We start from the raw sequence: 19,470 nt of genomic DNA, 5'->3' as shown, positions 1-19,470 counted from the left end.
TGTGAAGACACTGATACTAAAGCTGACTCATGATTTTTCCTTATTGAAGATGAGAAATGGAAAGAGAGTAAACGAAGATGAAAGGAAAAAGGCAGGGGAACGGAGATGTTAGCTATGCAGATGATATGGATTCTGAGCTTTCAAAACCGTTTGAGCAGAAAGGACTGAAACATCAGCAGAGACGGGGGGGCCTGGTGCTGGAGAGATCACATTTTATTTTACAGCCTCCTGCCTCAGCAGAGTAATCAGTTGTTAAGAAGGTCCTGTGATGGAGCTGAGGCCTCTCCCTCCCCTCTGTGGCTGTGCCTATGACTGATTACCTCTGTCAGGATTCTGTGTGCCTTCCAGTCTGAGCTCTCACCTCCTACTGACAGCCTGATGGACAAGCAAATGTGACCGTACCCTGTGGAGGAGCTCCCAGGGTTGTGCAGCTGCAGAGCTGGATCAGGGACCTGCAGCCCCTCTTGTTCGGGCCATGCCTGGCACAGCTCGGCCAGGTCCCGTGGTGGGCAGTGGCAGAAGATTAATCTCTGTGCCTTGGGTCTTGCATAAAGCACCAAGAGAGGGCTTTTGAAAGAAGCCCAGTGCAGGAGCTGCACTCCACCACTACTTCAAGTCCTCCCCAGCTCAAGGGAGCGAGGGATAGCAGGGTCAGGGGACACAAGCATTAAGCTTGACACGGGAAGACGGGGGCCCACCTCATTTCCTTGGTCTCCAGTCTCTGGGCAGCTGCTGGATGTTAGGAGGGGCAGTGAGCTTTAACCCTGCCCTCCCTGCAGATCCAGCTTGCCCAAACAACTTTGCATGGCTGGGTGGGGACAGCTGGCTACACGCAGAAGGCTGCCACCTTCTCCTGCTGTGCAGAGTCATGGCACAAGAAAGGTATGTGCTGCTCTCAAGAAGGGCTCCAGGCTCACAGGAAGTGTGGTCTCTGCAGGCAGCACTTCACCAACCAGCATGCAAACTAAGTGCACATCCCACCAGCTTGCTCCAGAAGAGCAGGAAGAAGAAATGGCAATCACTTCAAGCTATTGGATTGAGATCAAAGGAGAAAGCAGAGGCTTCAATTCTCCCTGAGCAGTACCTACCCCAGGCACAACATTTACAGAAATTTACAGCCTCCCTCTTCCATTGCATGATAGTCAAGGACCTTTCTCTGAATGCACTTGGAACATCTCATAGATGTGTACTTGTCCAGGTGGGAGTCCAGCATGGAGGTGGGATGTTCTCTGCTTCCTAAGTGGAACAAAACTGTAAGGCATCATCCAAGAGGCACTTCAGTGAAGGACCAAGATGAAGTTCTGGTACCCTCAGATCCCTCTGCATCTCACTGACCAAGTAACTGAATTTATGTCTGGAGTTCCACTGTTGCACCACAGTTACTGAAGAAGAGAGGAGAAGGATTTGCAGGAAAACCAATATTGGCTTCCCATAGCTAGGACTGTTGAGGGCTTGAATCTGTCTTTTGCAACAGCCTGGGTCAGGGAAAACAGCCGTTCCCTGGTGAGACATGACTATGCTGTGTTGAAGTGTAAAATGAAACATTAAAGCATTGCAGCTGCCATAAATACACACTGTTAGCTTTAGCACTTCCCAGAGCCATCCTGCCTCATGCACACAGTCCTCTCTCAGTTCTTTTTATGACTGCTCCTGGGCTTTTCAGATCAATTTGTCTTACTGACCAACCTTAAACAGTTAAGAAGCAATTGAGCTAGTTTAAGGAAGGAAATGTTTTGATCTGTAGATTAAATTTTCGTAATGAAACTGAATTTCTACCAAGGTATTTATGCAAGCCTGGCTTTTCACAGTTTTTACTCCAGCACAGATCTCAAGGCATTTCTTTGCACTCTGATCTAATGCAAGATTAAAGTCCACTGAAACATTAGAGCAAACAGAGTTTGAACATTAAACACTCAGTTTAAAATCCTAGGGCATGATAAACTCCCTGCTATGGTGTGAGAGGCCTCCTGAGCCCAGCTCTGCTCTGTTGTTCCTTGCAGTGAGGTGTCACATTCTGCTCCTGTAGCTACATGGAGGCAGGCTGGGGTGTTCCCAGCCACGTGGCTGCCACCCACCAGGGACATGCTTTTGTAGGAGAAGTGAGTACCAGGACTCGGATCCTTCCTATGGCAGGACTCCTGCCAGCTTTTAGATCAGCAGGGAGGAGTGTGTGGCTGTTGACCGTGCTGTGGGCAGGCTGGCATGGGTGGGATGTAAACAGCAATGACTTGGGTTCAGCTAAGTGTGTAACAGTGGAAATGGCACCGAGGCGTGTGGAAAGAGAGCCTTTAGTGACCATAATGCTTAGTCAGGGTCTTGGCTTTATAAAAAGTATTTAGGGGAAACTAGACCTCTGCTGAAATTTACTGTTCAGATGGTTTAGGGAATAATTGTACTGCAGTCTCATGGCATCTAATAAGTGAACTGTAATAAAATCTTAGAGAAACATTTCTCCAACAGCTTCTTCTCTCTGAATTTAGAGAATAAAATAGCAAATATTTTGAAAGTATGCCATGTATTTTACTGCTGAGGTGAGTACTGTGCCACTGTGATAGACTGCAGCCTTCGAAAGCCACCTCAAATAGCCCGAGTTCAAAAGGCAGCTTGTATCTTTGATGCCATTTAGTGCTTCTGTTGCACTTGCAGGTTCCCAAACATTTCAGCAGTGTTAGCTGAGCTTCCCAGGGTCCTGAAGAAGTTGGTATCTGAGCAGTTTCACAGCTGGCAGGTCAGGCTGAGAAGCAAGGTTTGCTAGGTCTCACACTGTGAATCAGGGGCAATAATAACTATCTTCACTTTCATCTCTGTGCTTGAACCCATGGACTGGTGCTTCCCCCAGGCAGATTTAGTAACGTGAGCTGTAACACATCACCTTGGCTGAGAGAGTTCTGTGTGATCTCTGCAAGCCTTCCTTTGGAGCACCAAGCACAAAGAACGCTGCTGTGGGCATGCGTGGCAGCAGCCAGGCTCTACTGTCTCACCACCCCAAGGCAGCTTTGATGCCCTACAACCCCAAATCCAGCCAGAAGATCTCAGAGCCTGTATTGAACTGCCATGGCCAGGAATCCATGTGAGCTTTTGGTGGGAAATCAGTTTGTGTAGAAGCTTTCCCTGCAAGGCTGCTATTGCCAAATGAGTGTTTGCCATTTGGTGTTGTGTAATTGGGAGTGAGAAGCTGTTTCCTCAGTACATGCACAAGTTGGAACCTCTCTCCAAGCCACTCACCACTGCTGGAGAGGAGCAGCTTAGTGTGAAGCTCTGTGTGAGATCTCAGCTTCTCTTGCACTGTTGATGACAGATGGCACTTTTTGGTTTTCTGAAGTCCCCAGAGCACTTTGCAAATGATGCAGGATAAAGAAGCTCTAGAAGTTCTGTATTGGTGCTTCCCTGCAGAGAGTGCCTCTGTTTTGTCTTTGGTTGTCAGCAAGAGATGGTGGCTGGAGGATCACTAGAACAGAAACTGGAGATCAGGCAACAGAACTGTTGTGAGTGTCTTGTGAGACAGCAGTCACCCTCAGAGTCTAGTTGGTACAACCTGTCCCTTCTTGTTTCTGCTCATGGAAGAGGCAGAAAAATGCAAACAAAGCCAGAAGGGGAAAATACTGCAAAGTACAAAAAGTAAAGGGGGACTCTTCACCTGAGTGAGAAGGAAGCTCTTTGTCTGTTTGTGTGAATGATCTCAGACTCATTGCGCAGGCTAGCAGCATGTCAAAAATTGCTCTATGCCATTTCTTCCCTTGGCACAGCCTGTGTCAAGTGACCCTCTGTGTATAAGTGTTGTAATTCCCCCAACCCAGTTCTGCTAACCCCTGCTGTTGTCGTCATTGTCATCCCTTTCCTACACGTTGCCCCTTAAAATTCTGTGTCTCCATTTTTCTCTCCTCCTTCCTTTCTCCCTCATCAGTGGAGAGCTGAGGACTCCGTGGACCATGTAAGTACCACTTGTGTGTATTCCAGGTTGGAAGAGAGGGGTTTGGTAAATCGATTTCTGAATTTCGTAGACGCAGTACTGTCAAAACATTCCTTTCACTCCCTTAATGAGGATGGAGAGTTACATTGTGAAACCTTCTACAAGCAGCAAATCCAGAGAAAATTGGCATTTAGATTGCTCCTAAATGCAGAAAAGCAATTGACATTTCCTATAATCTGTATTTCCAGCTTGTTGCAGTGCAGTTTTAGGCAGGTTCAAGTGATCAACTCAGGAGGCTCATCCTGCAGTAGTTGGCCCACCAAGTTATGTGGTAAAATTAGATACATAATCTTTAAACCACATTGATCATAGTCATGAGAAATAACCTACACCCTCAACCATGACCTTTGGTTGAAACACAGATAGTAATAAGAAAACAATCACATTTAAACAGTTAAATTCAATTTTTCCCCACATAATTCTGAGCTATAAATTTGGAGGAACAAACTAGAAAATGACCTTTTTAGAGTCAGCAATTCAATTATGTGCCCTACTGTGAGCTTCCCCAGCACGATGCATTTCTCCTCCTGCTTTATACGGAGCATTCTTGCTCGGAGTGGCTTTGTCATGACAGCACTGTGTTTGCATTATGCAATCAGACCTTCTTTCATCCATCCCTCGTCTCTCTCCCTTCCTCCCAGCTTGCTTGCTTTGCTCCCGGTGGCATGCTTTTGCGTGAGAATTTCTCTTTGCATGGGTTTGGGAGGAGTGAATTCTCTTGGGACGTTCAGAGTCTGCAGGTTTTGTGAGAGTGCTTCCCCGCGGGTCCATTGGCACCGATGGGACTGTGCGTCCACTCACCCGCACACACGATCTGCTGCAGGGGCGGAGTTGGGATTGGACTCTGGTTCACACGGTGATTTTGGCGGGGTTCTTGTTGGTGCTTGTTGATACTTCTCTGGGCTGGCTGGTTCTGCGATGGTAACGTGGTGATTTTGATGAGTAAGCCTGGGCAGGTAACCTGAACCAGCAGCACTGACTGGAAATCAGCAGGTTTAATAGCGTGGGTGTTTGTGCGAGTGAGTGATGGGAGAATGGCTGCACTCTGAGAGCCACCGCAGGCACCCCTCGTACCCCTCAGGCTGGCAAGGATCCCCTGGGCAGGGGTCAGACCTCTGGAGCAGCTTCTGACAGTGCCCATGCTGCCTGTTCTCAGCAGCTCAAACTTAACCCGCTCCATCTCTGCCTGTTCCTTGTCTGAAGGGGTAAATATCCAATGTGGAGCTGCTGCCTCTGTTCCAAAAGCTTCCCCAGCCCCTTCTCCAGCCTGCTCATCTCTTGCCCCCTGACCCAATGGGTTATTAGTGCTAATGGCCCAGACAGTCCCACAGCACCACAGATGAGCGCTGCTCAGGGGTACCTGCCCAAGCTGCTGGGAGCTGCTGAGCTCGCTGAGCTCACTCGTTCGCAGGCCTGGCCAGCCAGGCTTGGCACCAGTCACATTGCTGCTGGAGGCCAGGAGGGAGGAGCAGTGTTCTTCTCTTTGATCTCAAATTGAAGTGTGGATCCATGCCCTCCTCCTGCCCAGAGGAAGCCAGAGCTTGCAGGGATGCACCCTGTGAGTCTGCCTCTCTCCCAGACCTCCCACGATGGAGGTTTTCCCTCCAGGTCTTGCCAGGGCCTTGCACTGACCTATCCCATCCCTGCAACCCAGTGCCTGGCAAGGAGGGTGAACATAATTCTTAGAGCTGCAGGTGCTCCCTGCCTGGGGCCCCCCACCCCTGCACTGCCTCCCTGTACTCCCCACGGCTCTGCTGCAAGACACAACTTTAAAAACTCTGGAATTATCCCCCAAGAGATTCTCATAGCCAGGTGAACTAGCTTTTGCTCTGGTTCACAGCTCCATAGTCCCCTTACTTAGCTTTCACACAGGACCATATCTGGATCAGATCTCCCTCTTGGCAGAAGCCGTGGGAGAGCAGAGCTGCTGACATGGGTTGCTGGTGGGTCCCTGGAAAGGCCAAATGTTAAAGGCAGAGGTTGAAATGAGGAAGGTGAGTGTTGGAGTGGAAGCAGTTGTTTGCTGGCTCTGTGCAACATGTGTGTTTGAGCACGATGCATGAGTGTGAGCCAGGGAGTGTTGTCAGTGTGTTGCTGTGGGAGACACTGACCCTGGTGCCTTCCTTTGGCTCACTCCAGTAACAAGTATTTACTCTTCTCGTTTGCCTCCTCTCTGCCTCGTGAATGCACTCCCAGGAGACAGTCATTGGAGGCCTGCTGCCAGAAACCACCTACTCTGTCACAGTTGCTGCCTACACCACCAAAGGAGATGGTGCCCGCAGCAAGCCCAAAGTCATCACCACCACAGGGGCAGGTGAGTGTGGGGAGCAGGTGTCACAGCCTCATGGGGTGGTGGTAAAACCTCCCAAGAGGTGCGTGGGGAGCATGGCCAAGGCCAGGAGGAAGCAAGAGGGGTGGAGATGCTGCAGAGGTACAAACTCTTGTGATCTCTAGCCCATGCTTAAGAGACTTTGCCACTGGATCACCTGAGCAAAGTGCAGCAAACAGATGGAGATACGCTACCAGAGCTGGTGAGAGAGCAGTGAAACTCATGGGTCTGAGCTCATCTGCATAGTCCAGAGAACTGGGAAGAGGAAGCCTGAAAGTCCAGGCTCTCCCTCAGCTTTGGAGTCCTGGCCTGTCCTCACTTTGTTCCTTTAGGCAAGTGCCATTTCTTGCTTCCTGTGGTGACTGCAGTGCTGCCTGGAAGGGCCCCTGGCACAGCGGGCTCCTAAGAGGGGCTTCTCAGCTCCCCTCTGCCATTGATACTGTTTACATAGCTGAGCCTGGCTGCTCCTGGAGCCACGGTAAAACCTGGAATGCAACAAATCTGCCGTAGAAGTGCTGCAGACAGAACTTCCAGGTCCTGGTGATCCCAGCCGGTTTGGTTCTGCTGTCTCAGTAGATCGTACCTGCGCCTGGAGCTGGAGCACCCAGGAGTCATCTGGCACTTCCCTCCAGGTGTGGTCAAGCTTGCCTTTGGCAGTGGTACCAACTAGCTGGCACTGTCCTGTCCACTCACTAGCCTGTCCTGCAACCAATAATCCTGCTGCTTCCTCACACCAGCCACAGGAACAGTATTTACCAGTTGTTATTATGGGAATGCAGCTTGTGCAAACTGAGAGCGTTTGTTCCTGGTGCTTTTAAACAAGGAACAGCTTGCTATCTCCTCCGCGCTGCATATGGGGAGCTCCAGAGGTAGTTTCCACTGTCACAGTCTCAAATGCTGTCTCCCTGGTGCCTTGCTATGATGTATTTTCTGTTCATCAAATTGCTACAGCTGTCCTATAAACAGGAAGAGCTTCCTAAACATCCCAGTGTTGTACTGTAAACCGCAATGGATCTTCCCATGTTATGATGCACATTTTAAGGTTAATATTTGGAATCAGCTTTGAAAATACTGTGTCCCTTAATACTAGCTGCTGTTAGACATTGTTTAATGAGTGCAAGGAGGATGGCACTGGCAGTGGGAATGTAATTGCCTGTAATATGTCCTAAATACCTACAAAACCGCCCTCAGGGCCTTTGTACAGGCTCGACTGCAGGCATGACCTCAAAGGGGAGCGTTGGTGTCGCCCTCTGATGGCAAAAAGTGGGCATCATTCTGGCAAATATGGTTTTCCCTTGTGCTCGACTATGGGCTCATACATTTCAAAAAACTACAAGGATATTTAACTAGGTTTGGCTGCAATCCCTTTTCTTCTTTTTTTTCTTTTTTTCATATCTGTGGCCACATGCCTTTGATTCTGAGTATCTTCTCTATCAGTTAATTTGTTTACAAATCTGAGCTGATGTGAAGACGCATCCTTTTTTTAACTGAAGGAGATCAAGGTATTAAACCATCATTTTAAAACCATCAGTTCCTAACCAGTGACGGCAACACCCCTTGACTTGTGCAGCATAAGCAAAAATCCTGTGGAACGCTTGTGTTCACCTCTCCCATCAACACTGACATCACGAATCTACTTCTCAACTAAACCAAAATATATTCTGATGGCAAACAGCCCACCCAGCTCTGCTCGCTGCCTCTGCAGATGGTAAAACTGCAAGGTTTCAGGATGAAATTTGTCTGCCTCCAGACAGACCAGGGTGCTGGAATCGGGCTTCGGGGTGTCTGTTGTGGTGCAGTGCCTCAGGGCCAGCATGGCCTGGTGCTGTGCACTGGCTGGAGTGTCTGAAGACCACTGATTGGGAGGACGGGATTCAGATCTTCTCTGAGATAAATATGATGCTTTGAGGTACTTTAAACGTTTCCTGTAAAAGGGGATGAATTTTGGGGCTGGATATGGCTGAATTTATTTCTGGTTTAAATGGCAGCACGTGGGAAAATGGCAACCTAGAGCTGGCTGGCTGGCTCCAGCTTCCCTCGCCACCGGATTAGGGTCAGTCTGCCTCTATCCCTGTGAATTGTCTGTCATCCTCTTCACTCTGTTGTCTGAACTTTCCCACTTTCCTCAATCCTCACGGACTGAGCGGCACGGAAGCGATCCTTCCTTCCCCTCCTCCCAGGCTATAGATGGTCATTGTGTGTTTATGTTGCAGTCCCGGGGAAGCCCACCATGATGATTAGCACGACAGCCATGAACACAGCCCTCATCCAGTGGCACCCACCCAAGGAGATGGTAGGGGAGCTGCTGGGTTACCGACTGCAGTACAGACGTCTGGATGAGGAAAAAATGAACACCATAGACTTCGGGAAGAGAGACCATCACTACACAGTGACCAACCTGCACAAGGGGGCCACGTACCTCTTCAAATTGTCTGCCAAGAACAGAGCTGGCCCAGGAGAGGAGTTTGAGAAGGAGATCACAACTGCTGAAGATGTGCCAAGCGGCTTCCCACAGAACCTGCGTGTGGTGGGTCTTACCACTTCCACCACAGAAGTTGCTTGGGACCCCCCGGTCTTGGCAGAAAGAAACGGCAAGATTGTCAACTACACAGTGGTATACAGGGACATAAATAGCCAGCAGGACCTGGCTAACATCACCAAGGACACGAGTATCACTTTGACAAATTTGAAACCTGATACCACTTACGACATCAAAGTGAGGGCCCGCACCAATAAGGGGGCTGGGCCACTCAGCCCCAGCATCCAGTCCCGGACCATGCCTGTAGAGCAAGGTAAGTGCCCCTCTAACAAACCCTAACAGGAAGTTCTGCCTCCAGGACAGGGACCTCTGCTTTGGTTCATGAGGCTTCACTCTCCTCTGCTGTGACTGTTGTGATCAGGTACTGTGTGGCTCCCTAGTCTAAAACTAGTTCAGTGAGGGAAAGCTCAGCAAAGATTTTCAAAAGTTGCCATGTGGGGGGAGAGGGCGTTGGTGGCACCTTAATTGCATCCACAGGCACACTTGGATGTTTTATCTGTACATGAAAGGCTCTTGCTTGAACTGGAGCAGGTGGCTGAGAAGGATCATCTGCAGATCCAGTACCTGAATTACACTGCTGTTTGATCATGACGAAGGGCCAAGGGAGTGTGAGTGGAGTGGGGATAGAGAAAGGCTGCAGCTCAGCCTACAACTTCCTTTCTGTGATGCTGAAAAGTATAGTCAAAAAGCAGAACTCCTCTGGAGACTGTAGACTTGGTAAAAGGCTGCTGGTCTCTTCTCATTTCTTACTTCTCTGCTGTAGCTGAACTCTTTGACCTCTGCTGCTGAGTTAGACAAAGAGACTCAGAGTCGAGCTGCTGCCTGGCTCCCTCCTCACTTGGCTTTACAGTGCTCAAATATCTTGTTTTTCATTCCAGTGTTTGCTAAGAACTTCCGTGTCAATGCCGTCATGAAAACATCTGTGTTGCTGAGCTGGGAAGTGCCTGACTCCTATAAATCTGCAGTGCCTTTTAAGGTAAGAGTGGGATTTGGAGGAGAGGAAGCTCCACCTGTAGCAGTGAGCAGGACAGTGGATAGCAGCATCAACTGGGTTCTGTCGGCCAGGCTCACCACTGTAGCTCCATGACTGTGGTCACACAAGCTTGTCATGATGCCTGACATGGAGCTGAGGTGTGAAGAGTTATAAATTTGGTTTAATCACAAGAAATTAGCAGGACAAAGTGGTCTGAAAACCAGACAGTGAATAAAACTAAGAGTAACTCCTTTTACTACAAGTCCTGTCTCAAACATCCATATCACCTTCATGAATTACTTCAGAGCATCAGGGCAGATTCATAATCTCAGGCAGTGAAGGGACAAAGCATCATCAAACTTCCTGAATGTCTTAGAGATATGAGCAGCACAAAATGAGTCAGTACAGCAGGAACTCTGCAGGAATGCTGCTCTGTTTTCACCAGTACAGTTCTGGATGAGGTGTCATCTAGCAGGCTGTAGAAAACACTGATGACCCTGCTCTTGTCTAACCCCCAGTACTTGTCACTTACATGGGTAAAAGACTGGAGTGTGTAGATCACAGTGCAGTTTCTCTCCATTAAGAAACAAGACCAGCATGTCACATCATTGAAGATAATCTTCCCAGTCTCAGCACCAATCTTCTGCCTCTGCAAAGGTGCTGGGCTGGAAGCAGTGTGACTTCTCTTTCTTCTTGTATGTGCCTCCTGCCATGCTGTGCCTAAAGTGCAAATACAAGGCCTGCATGAGCTGTGGGGGATCCATGGCCAGGGGAATGAGGGGAAATCTTGAACTGCATCCACATCAAAGTGTGTGAGTATCTCCCCTTCCTTGTTACTAACTCTCCTTGTTTAAACCCTGAAGCTGAATTAACTTGATCAATAGCAGGCACTTGTTAACATACAGTTTAGCTGAAGCAGACAAGGCTTTTGTGAAGACCTTGTGGTATTCAGAGCTCTCCCAGATGTAGGGCACATCTCTTAGGATCAGTGTTCAGATATCTGGCTGCAAGGAACTTCACAGAGCCCTGTTACTTGGCACTCTGCTGCAGAGGCAGTGTGCTTCATTTGGCCTTCTGTTGTGGCCCAAAGCCCACATTGCTGTCTGACAGTGCCATGCTGGAGAGGGACAGTGTGACCCTGGGAGCATTACTACCACACAGGGATGGGGGAGTAGTAGCCTGGAGGTAGCCAGGAGCCAGGGATGTAATGCTGATGCAAGGTCTGTCTCCTCTCCTAGCTGCATAGCTGTGATTGCTATCACAAGGTGACTCAGGGTCTGCCCCTGCTGCAGGTTAACCCTTAGCTAACATGGGAGATGGCATTAGCCACTTATTAACTTGAGAGCAGTCATGCAAACCAGAGTGTTAGAAGGATATTTCTCTAATAGTGCCTTCTTTTTATGAATATTTCCAGACTTGCAGACCCATGTGAGTCAAGGCCAGGAGCTAAGAGGGTCAGCTCTAATTCACTGACTGTGCCAGTTGAAAGAAATCCTTAACCTTCAGGATTTTGTGTTTTTATAAACAAGGTTCACCTCTCTCCTCTGATTCAGGCACATGGGATGCTGAGGCCAGAGCCTAATACTGTAACTAGCATAGCACATAAATCTCCATGGGAACAATTAGTATTATCTACACTTGATAAACAGTCTCATGCTAAATCTATGTCCCAAAGGGTGTCATATTCTACTTTAACAGATTTAATTAAAGTAGATATTGTTCCGACAATGAATAGTGAGGCACAGGCAGGACTGGTGCTTTTTTTATTAGAGAATGAACTGAGACCTTAAGATTTTTCATTGCTGCCAAATCAATAATGAAGTTTTGAGATCTCTTTGGGGAATTTTCACAGCTTCTTCTGGTCCAGGAGATAAATTCCTTGTAAAATGTTGCCCAGCAGTTGTGGTGGAGCAGAGGCACTATTCCTTTTTTTATTCCACCTGCAGAAAGCTGTTCTGGAGCTTTCATGGAAAGTGCAAGATAGATACAACCTTCTCCTTGGGGAAAGTGCATTTTTCTGAGATACATTCTTCAACTTAAGTGTGGGACAGAGGATATATTGGTTAAAGGCAGCATTACAAGGTATTTTAGAAATGGGCAGAAGGAGCAGCGCCTTTTGAAAATTATAATGATACGGGTTTGGAAATAACCCCTGAGAATGCTGGGCAGTGCTTTCTCGTAGTGTGTCCCATAGAATGTAGTAATTACTCCTGCCTGCAAATACTCCAGCCTTGTCTACTTTTCCATCGAGTTGTTATCTTTCCCAGTGTTGCACACTATGTGTCTTTTCATCTTTTAGTTCAATACATTCTGTACTGCCTTGAAATCAAATATGAGAACTTCAGCAGTGACATTTGGACCTACCTAGCTTTGCAAATCTTCTCCTGTGAGTAAGAGCAGCAGAGATGACATTTTACAGCAATCTATGGGCTAGTCAGCACTGTTTGGCAGTTCAGAACCCTTGGGCCAGAATTGCTCTGGTAGTCACCACTGGGCCATGATGCAGCCTCTAAATAGCATTCCTGCTTGAGCTTCCAGGCATCTTCCAGCTGCACATGAATGACTGTCTCTGAGCCCTTACATTAATGTAAGGTTTACATAGAGGCCTTAACTAATGGTGCATAACATTTGAGAAGACAATGTGTTGTGGCAGGTAAAGGGACGTGGAACTGCTGCAGCAGCTGTGAAAAGGAGGGATGGCAGAGAATGCTTCAGGATAGCATTGCAAATGCCAATTTCACTGTCTTTGGATGCAAACTCCTGTGCATGGCAGTAAAAATCATCATCTGGTGTTAGCACTGATTCAGAGGCTGTGTCCTTGCCAGTTACAGTGCAGAGCAGGCAGGGAAACTCTGAACTGAAATGCTTACCATCTCTTCTGCCTCCTCTTGCTCTAGGAAAATGGCTCTGTCCCCAGCACATGCTCATGTGCAGGGAGTTGGTGGGTGTCTTCCCTAGAGCACACTGAGAAGCAGTTGGTGATGCCTTTATTAGGCAAGAATTTGTAATGAGAAGTCTTATCCAAGAGGCAGCAGAACTCTGTGGGCTTATCATCCTTTCAGCATAGGTTTTAATGTTGGAAGTTTGGTTTTGTTCAAATCTGTGTGGGAGCACATGAAAGAGAGGTCTTGCTTCTCCCCCAGAACATGCCCTGACTTACTGGCATCTGGTGTATCTAGACCTGTACTATTGCAATGTCATTGGAAGGGGTGGTGCTGGTCCAGACAGCAAAGCTGCTAAGGCTGCTAAGATGATTTGAAGTCTAGTAGTCCTGTCTTTGGTGTACCTACTTCTGTGTCAGAGCAAATGCTTATCGGATTCCAGTGCTGCAAGAAGCATTTCTTCATTTTGATTTTTCACTCATGCACATGTCTTTGGAGAAAGGGATTAAATAAAGCCCAGGAGAAAACACCATTAAGAGGAGTCACAACAGAAAACAATTCTCTCTGGCTGTTCTACTATGCTACCTCTGACAGCCTTTCCCACATGTGGAGCAGCAGCAGGGCCTTTGTCCCTGCCAACCTGTTGCTTTAGTTACTTGATGCTTGCTTTCATAGTCCATTCCTGAAAACTGAAGCATGTCAACAAATGAGATTGATTGCATCTCTTCTCCATAGCTGGCTTCTCTCTGCTGGTGTGTTACCCATTAGGAGTATTTTCTCAGCAGCAAAAAAGCTGGAGCTGTTTTCTTCCTATCCTGATCTCCATGCAAAGTGACATGGAGAGGATTGAAGCATGCTGTGGGTATTGCTGTTTGGATAACACAAAAGCTGAGCTGCAAATTCTAGGCCTAGCCAGGTCCTTGTGCTCCGCTGTCGTTCAGATCTCTTTCCAGGACCTCTCTCTCCCTTCCATCTCCAACACTGAACATTAGAGCAGTGCTAATCAGCTGCCCTTGTCCTAGAAAGCTGGCAGCTTTCTGTAGAGTTCAGTCACCTGCTGAAAAGGGGACTTGAAGGAAAGTTTGGTCCCACCCCTTGCTGCCAGTGTCAGCCTGAAGAGTGGGGCTCAGCTGGTGAAAAATTATTTGAAGTAATTAGTTTTCCACAGAACTGTCTTCTCTCTCTTTCAAGGCTGCTGTTGAAACAAGCACATTTTACCATGGGGTCTCTGCCTGCAACACCTAGCAACTGGCATGGTTTAACATGCTCCAGCTGTACCGTTGCCAGTTTCTGGCATGCTGTGTCTCTGCACCACTGTCAGAAATCCAGCACTCCCGTGGCATGCTGGACAGTCACCTGGTGCAAAGAAATGTGCTGCTTTTTCACATCTGGGACACAACCTCTGGCCTCTCTAGCTGTGTACACCCCATTGGTCTCTGTCTCTAGGAACTGTGTGAGTTCTTGCTTTGCAGAGGCAACACCCAGGGTTTTGGGGTAAGGAGTTGTTCCAGTAGGATCAGGATCGAGGTTCCCAGGGCAGATGAGCTGCTGGGTGCAGCTAATCCAGCAGTGCCCATGGCTGCTGTGCCTGGGGGAGGTGGGGGTCCTGCATATCTACAAGAAGGCGTTGAAAAATGTTGTTAGCTGAGTGGTCCATGGGGGGAAGCTGTGCGTGGGGGGCTCTCACTGCCCCCAGCCACCAGTGCCTCTGCCCTGCCCTGCCCACAGCCCCTTGCTGCAGGCGTGGCAGGGAAAAGCAGCTCCGACCTCCTGCCCACGGCTGTGTGGCACCAGCATCTGTTGCCATGGCGACAGGGTGTCACACCTGCAGAGCCACCATTCTGGGTACCAATTTGTGAGCCCTGTGCTGGATTTGTCAGCTCATTGGTGAGGCGTGTAACCCCCCGGTCACCTTGCTGGGAGGGGGATGATCTGCATTAAGCATGCAACCAGGCATCAGCTGGTAGACATGGGATTGACACCAATTTAAGCAGACAGGGTTTTACACCACAAGCCTATTGCATGTTGTAGCCTTGTGAGAGAAGAAACAAAGACCCATTCATTTCCACGTGGGGGCAAAGCACAGCCATCTGGATTCCTCCCCCAAGTAGGTACTGAAAAGCAGTGCATGTGGCACCACCAGGCTCACTGCTGGCCCTGGCCACCCAGGCTGAGATGACCCCTCTGTGCTCCATCACTGCTAGGCACAGGGAGCACAGCTCACCCTCTGCTGGGGATTGCTCTTCTTTAGCTAAAGATTTATGGCTGTTTACAAAGCATACAGTAGCCAAACCACCTGAGGGAGGGCCCAGAGCCAGGCTGTCATCTCTAGCGCTGCTATTTGGAGTGTGAGTTTGCAGCAGCAGCTGTCAGCTGTATGAACATGTCCTTTTCCTGTTTCAGATTCTGTACAATAGCCAGAGTGTGGAGGTGGACGGCCACTCGATGAAGAAGCTCATAAGTGACCTCCAGCCAGACACGGACTATTCTTTTGTGCTGATGAACCGTGGGAGCAGTGCAGGGGGGCTCCAGCACCTCGTCTCAATCCGCACCGCTCCTGATGTCTTGCAAAGCAAACCCATCGCCACAAACAAGTACATACAGGAAGGAAAATTCACACTAACTCTTCCCAAAGTGCAGACCACTGTGCCAGTTCGGTAGGTGCCATTCCTGGGTGGAGAAGGCAGGGTGGGGCGCTAGGGGTGGGGAGAGAAAGGCAGGGCAGACCTCTGCCAGCATGTGGATTTTGTAACCCGGGAGTGAATTTCCAAGCAGGCTGTGTTACAGAGGCAGGCATTTACCTATAATATGGATCATGGTCTTGGCTCTTTCTGAGCAAATATTGATGTGTAATAAAATTAAGACAATTCTCTGACAGTTTGCCCTCACCCTGGTGGGTATACTCCAGATGCTACCGGCAAAAATACAGTTGAGGATCAGGAGGGACTTTCTCTGACACTGTATAATATCCTTTAAATAAATAATGCCTAAAGCCTCAAGGAGATTAAAAAAGCGAGTTTGTGGAAGTCTTATTCGTTACTGTGGTATCCTTGAGCTGAAGCACAATTTCCCCAGGGTTCTTGCTACAATCCGATTATATAAATGTCCTTCTCACAGCTCCTACACCACCCTCTGGAACCCAGTCTGTAGATCTTCATTATCCTAATGAGTGGTAATGGCAGTATTCTCTTCTCTGGTGCAGCTGGAAACCAGCCTTTTCCTTACTGAGCTCTTTTGCTGTTTAAAGGGCGGGGAATGGAGTAGGTCATCCTTGAGTCATGCAGCACACGTTATTTGGTGACCTGCCAAATCGTCAGGGAGACTATTGGGAGATCTGCCAATGGTCAGGGAGCCTGAGATGGCTCAGGGTCCAGTGTTTACACTTCATTCCTTCCTTCCTTCCCAGGTGGTACTACATCGTGGTTGTGCCAGCAGACCAGAGCACCAGCACCCTGACTGCTCGGTGGCGGACGCCTGATGAGATGGAGCTGGACCAGGTAGGAGCGTGCAGCAGCTGCTGTGATGGAAGTGGTTCCCAAACAGCCCAGCACACTTTGCCCAGGCCTCCTGGCAGCATGGAAGCAATAACGCAGGTGCAGGCTGCACATCAGAGATGGGGGCTGTGGGACTGGTGCCCACTCAGCCTTTCTTCATGACACTATGTAGGAAGGAGGCTGGAGTGCTCCTGAAGCTAAGGAGGAGCCACCTCACCACTCAGCCTTTCTTCATGACACTATGTAGGAAGGAGGCTGGAGTCAAGCTAAGGAGGAGCCACCTCCCAGAATGTGCCCCCTTAGGAGACCACACTTGAGTGTCTCAGAGCTCTGGCCAGATCCTGTCACAGGTCTTACAGTCCTTGCAGCCTTTTTCAGATTAAATGACCATGCTGATATTGAAAACAAGCTAGGAGAGAAAACTATTGGTTTCAGTTTATTAAGCGTTTTTTGTCAGGAGGCTTTTCCCTCTCTGGACAGGACCTAAGCCTGCAGTGTAGATAAAGAGTTCATTCTTGTATCTAACAAAACCCACAAAGCTCCCTTCACACCTGCTTGTTCAAGGCTTTGAGCATTCACCAGACATTACCCCAAGCAGCTTGTCCTGTGCCGAGAGTGCTCTGACACCCCGAGGCATGTGCAGGTGTCAGGAGACTCCCACACAAGGGCTTTGCGGGCTCTTTCTTCCCCACACACACCACCACCCCCAAAGTGTAAAGGAAAAATTCCATGAAATCACACACAGAAAGATCCATTAAGATAACAAAGTTGCAAGCTTGTAGCACTCAGAAATGACAGTCAGAAGGTGCAAGTCAGCTTGGCTTTATTTACATGATCACACAGTCGCTCTTGTGAGGTTCCAGCTCCACAATGGGTATTTGTGGTTCTGTTCTGTAAATGAAGCACAGCTGTGTGATGGAGAACCATCACCCACAGGTCTCCTGCATATTTTCATTGCAGAAGTTTTCCAGCATCACAGATGTCACAAGGAAAAGAAGACCAGCATGAGGAAGGTTGCTTTGGTTTTGAGGTTTAGGTGATTGAAAGCTATCGAAAGAAGTAGTTTCTGTCTGTCTCACCCAGCCTCAGGCGAATTATTTAAGCTAAAATTTTCATTAGCAGCCAGTGTCTTGCATATGTGATGTTTTTGAGTGCTCAGTTTGAGATCCTGGAGCTCTCATTTGCAAAGCCTAAGCATCCCCAGCTGCAGAGAAAGTCAACAGGAGCTGGATAGAGTCAGTGCTATAAAGAAAATACTAAGTTTTCTTGAAAAACAAAACAAGCTGATGTCTTTTCAATTTGACATTCAAATTTAGTGGACTTTTTTTTACATTAATGTTGCAGTGTTTCTGTTCTTCATCTCTAAAATTGGGATAATCACTTTTATCTTGACTCATATGGGTGTTTGGAAGATAAGATCATTAATGTTTGTGAAGTACTTGTAATATTATAGTGATCAGCACCATAGAAAAGCCCATGAGGAAATTATGAATTTTGTCTTCAGAGCTGGATTTGAATAGTAAGCAATAAACAAGGCCTCAGGCTGCATAATGCAAAGAAGAAAACAAAATGTGGAATATCTGCTCTTTGATTAAGCACTGTCTGTCCTGTGTGTTGAACAAAGCAGGGGACTTAGAGAAAAGATAGTCTGTGACTCTGCAGTCAAGGGTGCAGCACAATGCACATGCATAAGACAGCTGAATTAATTTTGCACGGGGAGTATTAATTTTCTAATTTTTCAGGATCTCAACTTTGCAGGCCTAGCAGTTTTCTGATGCAGTCTTTTGCTGTGCATTACATGTATAAGTGACAGAAGCCTCCAGCAACCTTAACCACAACTAGAGCCCTGTGGTTTTGTGTACATGCACATAGAGCTGCACTTTCTGCTCCGGAGAGCTCAGCTGTAATCTCAGCCAGATGCAAGAGATGGGTGTAGGAAGCAAACTCCACACTCCAAAAACTATCTTTCTGCTTTTTTCCTTCAGGATTACAATGACATTTGTGAAACCAAGATTTCTCCAGCCTCTTTTTTTTTTTCTTTTTTTTTTCTTTTTTTTTTTCCCTGGTGATACTATAATGACAAGGTACAGTTTTCCTTAATTGCTTCTATGTGAGTACTGATAAGAGGACAAGGATGGACTGTCAAGGGGAAAGAGTAAGGGGTTTCTCACCCAGCTCCTCCTCAGGAGGAGTAAGGCCAGCTCAGCAGCTTGACTTTGTGTGCACATCACCATCCCTAACCCTCTGATGTTCCCCATCTGCCCTGACAGTGTTGCCTTGATAAATTTCTGTGTGAAATGTATTTCATCTCTCCTTCTTCATTTTGAATTAGAATTTCTCTTCCAAACTTGATGTTCTTTTTTTATTCATTGGAAAAGATCTTTAAACGTTTGAGAGTCATTCTTAGCAGTGCAACTGGATTTTTGTGCATTATATCCTTTTTCATTAACTTGTGGCTATGAAATTTGCCATTTTTACTCTGAACATTCCATGAAATCTGCTACTATTCTGTGTGGTTTAAACAAAGCTCTGCCCACAGCACAGCAGTAGGTGAGATACAGGGGCACTGACAGAAGGAAAAGACACGGACGGCAAATGTCACTTTTTCCCTAAACATCAGCATCAGCTGTAATTCACATCCAGTGTCCGTAGAGAGTGTGAGTTGCTGTCCAGATCAATAATTAGGCCACAGGACGTGGCTTGGTTCTCTCCCAGCCCATTGGGATACATGACTCAGGGGGACAGTCACAGCCAGGCTGTCTCAGCCCTAACATTTACCATGTCAGCTTCCCAGGACTCAGGATGCTTCCAAAGTTGAGATCCTAGTGGAGGTTCTTGCAGTGAGGTTCTGTGGACAGATGGCCCAGCAATGCTTGGATGGATAATACTTGCCTCTGGCTCCTTAGTACCACCAGATACAAATCAAACCCAGTTACCTTCTCCTCCCTTCCCTTCACCCCTGCCGAGTGCTACAGCCAGGAAGGTGACAGCCTAAGGTGGTGTCATGCTGCCAGCAGTAGTGATGGCACTTTGTTTGTCCCCAGCTGCTGGAGGCCATAAGCCAGGGGAGTCAGAGCAGGCGGCAGCGACGCCAGGCAGACAGGCTCAAGCCCTACATTGCTGCTCAAGTGGATGTGCTGCCTGAGACCTTCACCCTGGGGGATGAGAAGAACTACAAAGGTTTCTACAACAAGCCTCTGTCTCAAGACCTGAGCTATCGCTGCTTCGTGCTGGCCTCGCTGGAGGACGGGGACACGGTAAGGACTTTCGGGGAGGGCACAGC

At 48.1% G+C, this 19,470-nt stretch overlaps 1 protein-coding gene across 3 annotated transcripts in view; it reads left to right on the top strand.

Annotated features, from left to right (window-relative positions):
• The window catches only part of PTPRF (protein tyrosine phosphatase receptor type F), a 376,830-nt gene that overhangs the window by 318,753 nt on the left and 38,607 nt on the right, over window positions 1-19,470 (top strand). For 2 of the 3 annotated variants that reach the window (XM_041421648.1, XM_041421647.1), the window contains 6 exons: window positions 6,167-6,284; window positions 8,513-9,091; window positions 9,717-9,814; window positions 15,097-15,350; window positions 16,100-16,190; window positions 19,232-19,444. In XM_041421648.1, coding sequence (XP_041277582.1) covers window positions 6,167-6,284; window positions 8,513-9,091; window positions 9,717-9,814; window positions 15,097-15,350; window positions 16,100-16,190; window positions 19,232-19,444 — 1,353 coding nt within the window. Of the gene's footprint in view, window positions 1-3,904; window positions 3,932-6,166; window positions 6,285-8,512; window positions 9,092-9,716; window positions 9,815-15,096; window positions 15,351-16,099; window positions 16,191-19,231; window positions 19,445-19,470 lie in introns of all 3 variants that reach the window. The other variant, XM_041421649.1, reaches the window with a different exon arrangement.

The sequence above is a fragment of the Onychostruthus taczanowskii genome, unplaced genomic scaffold, assembly GCF_017590055.1.
Source record: "Onychostruthus taczanowskii isolate IOZ18803 unplaced genomic scaffold, ASM1759005v1 scaffold7, whole genome shotgun sequence".
NCBI classification, from domain to species: Eukaryota; Metazoa; Chordata; class Aves; order Passeriformes; family Passeridae; genus Onychostruthus; species Onychostruthus taczanowskii.
Note: the sequence above shows the minus strand (reverse complement) of the source record. Positions and strands in the feature narration are given on the sequence as shown.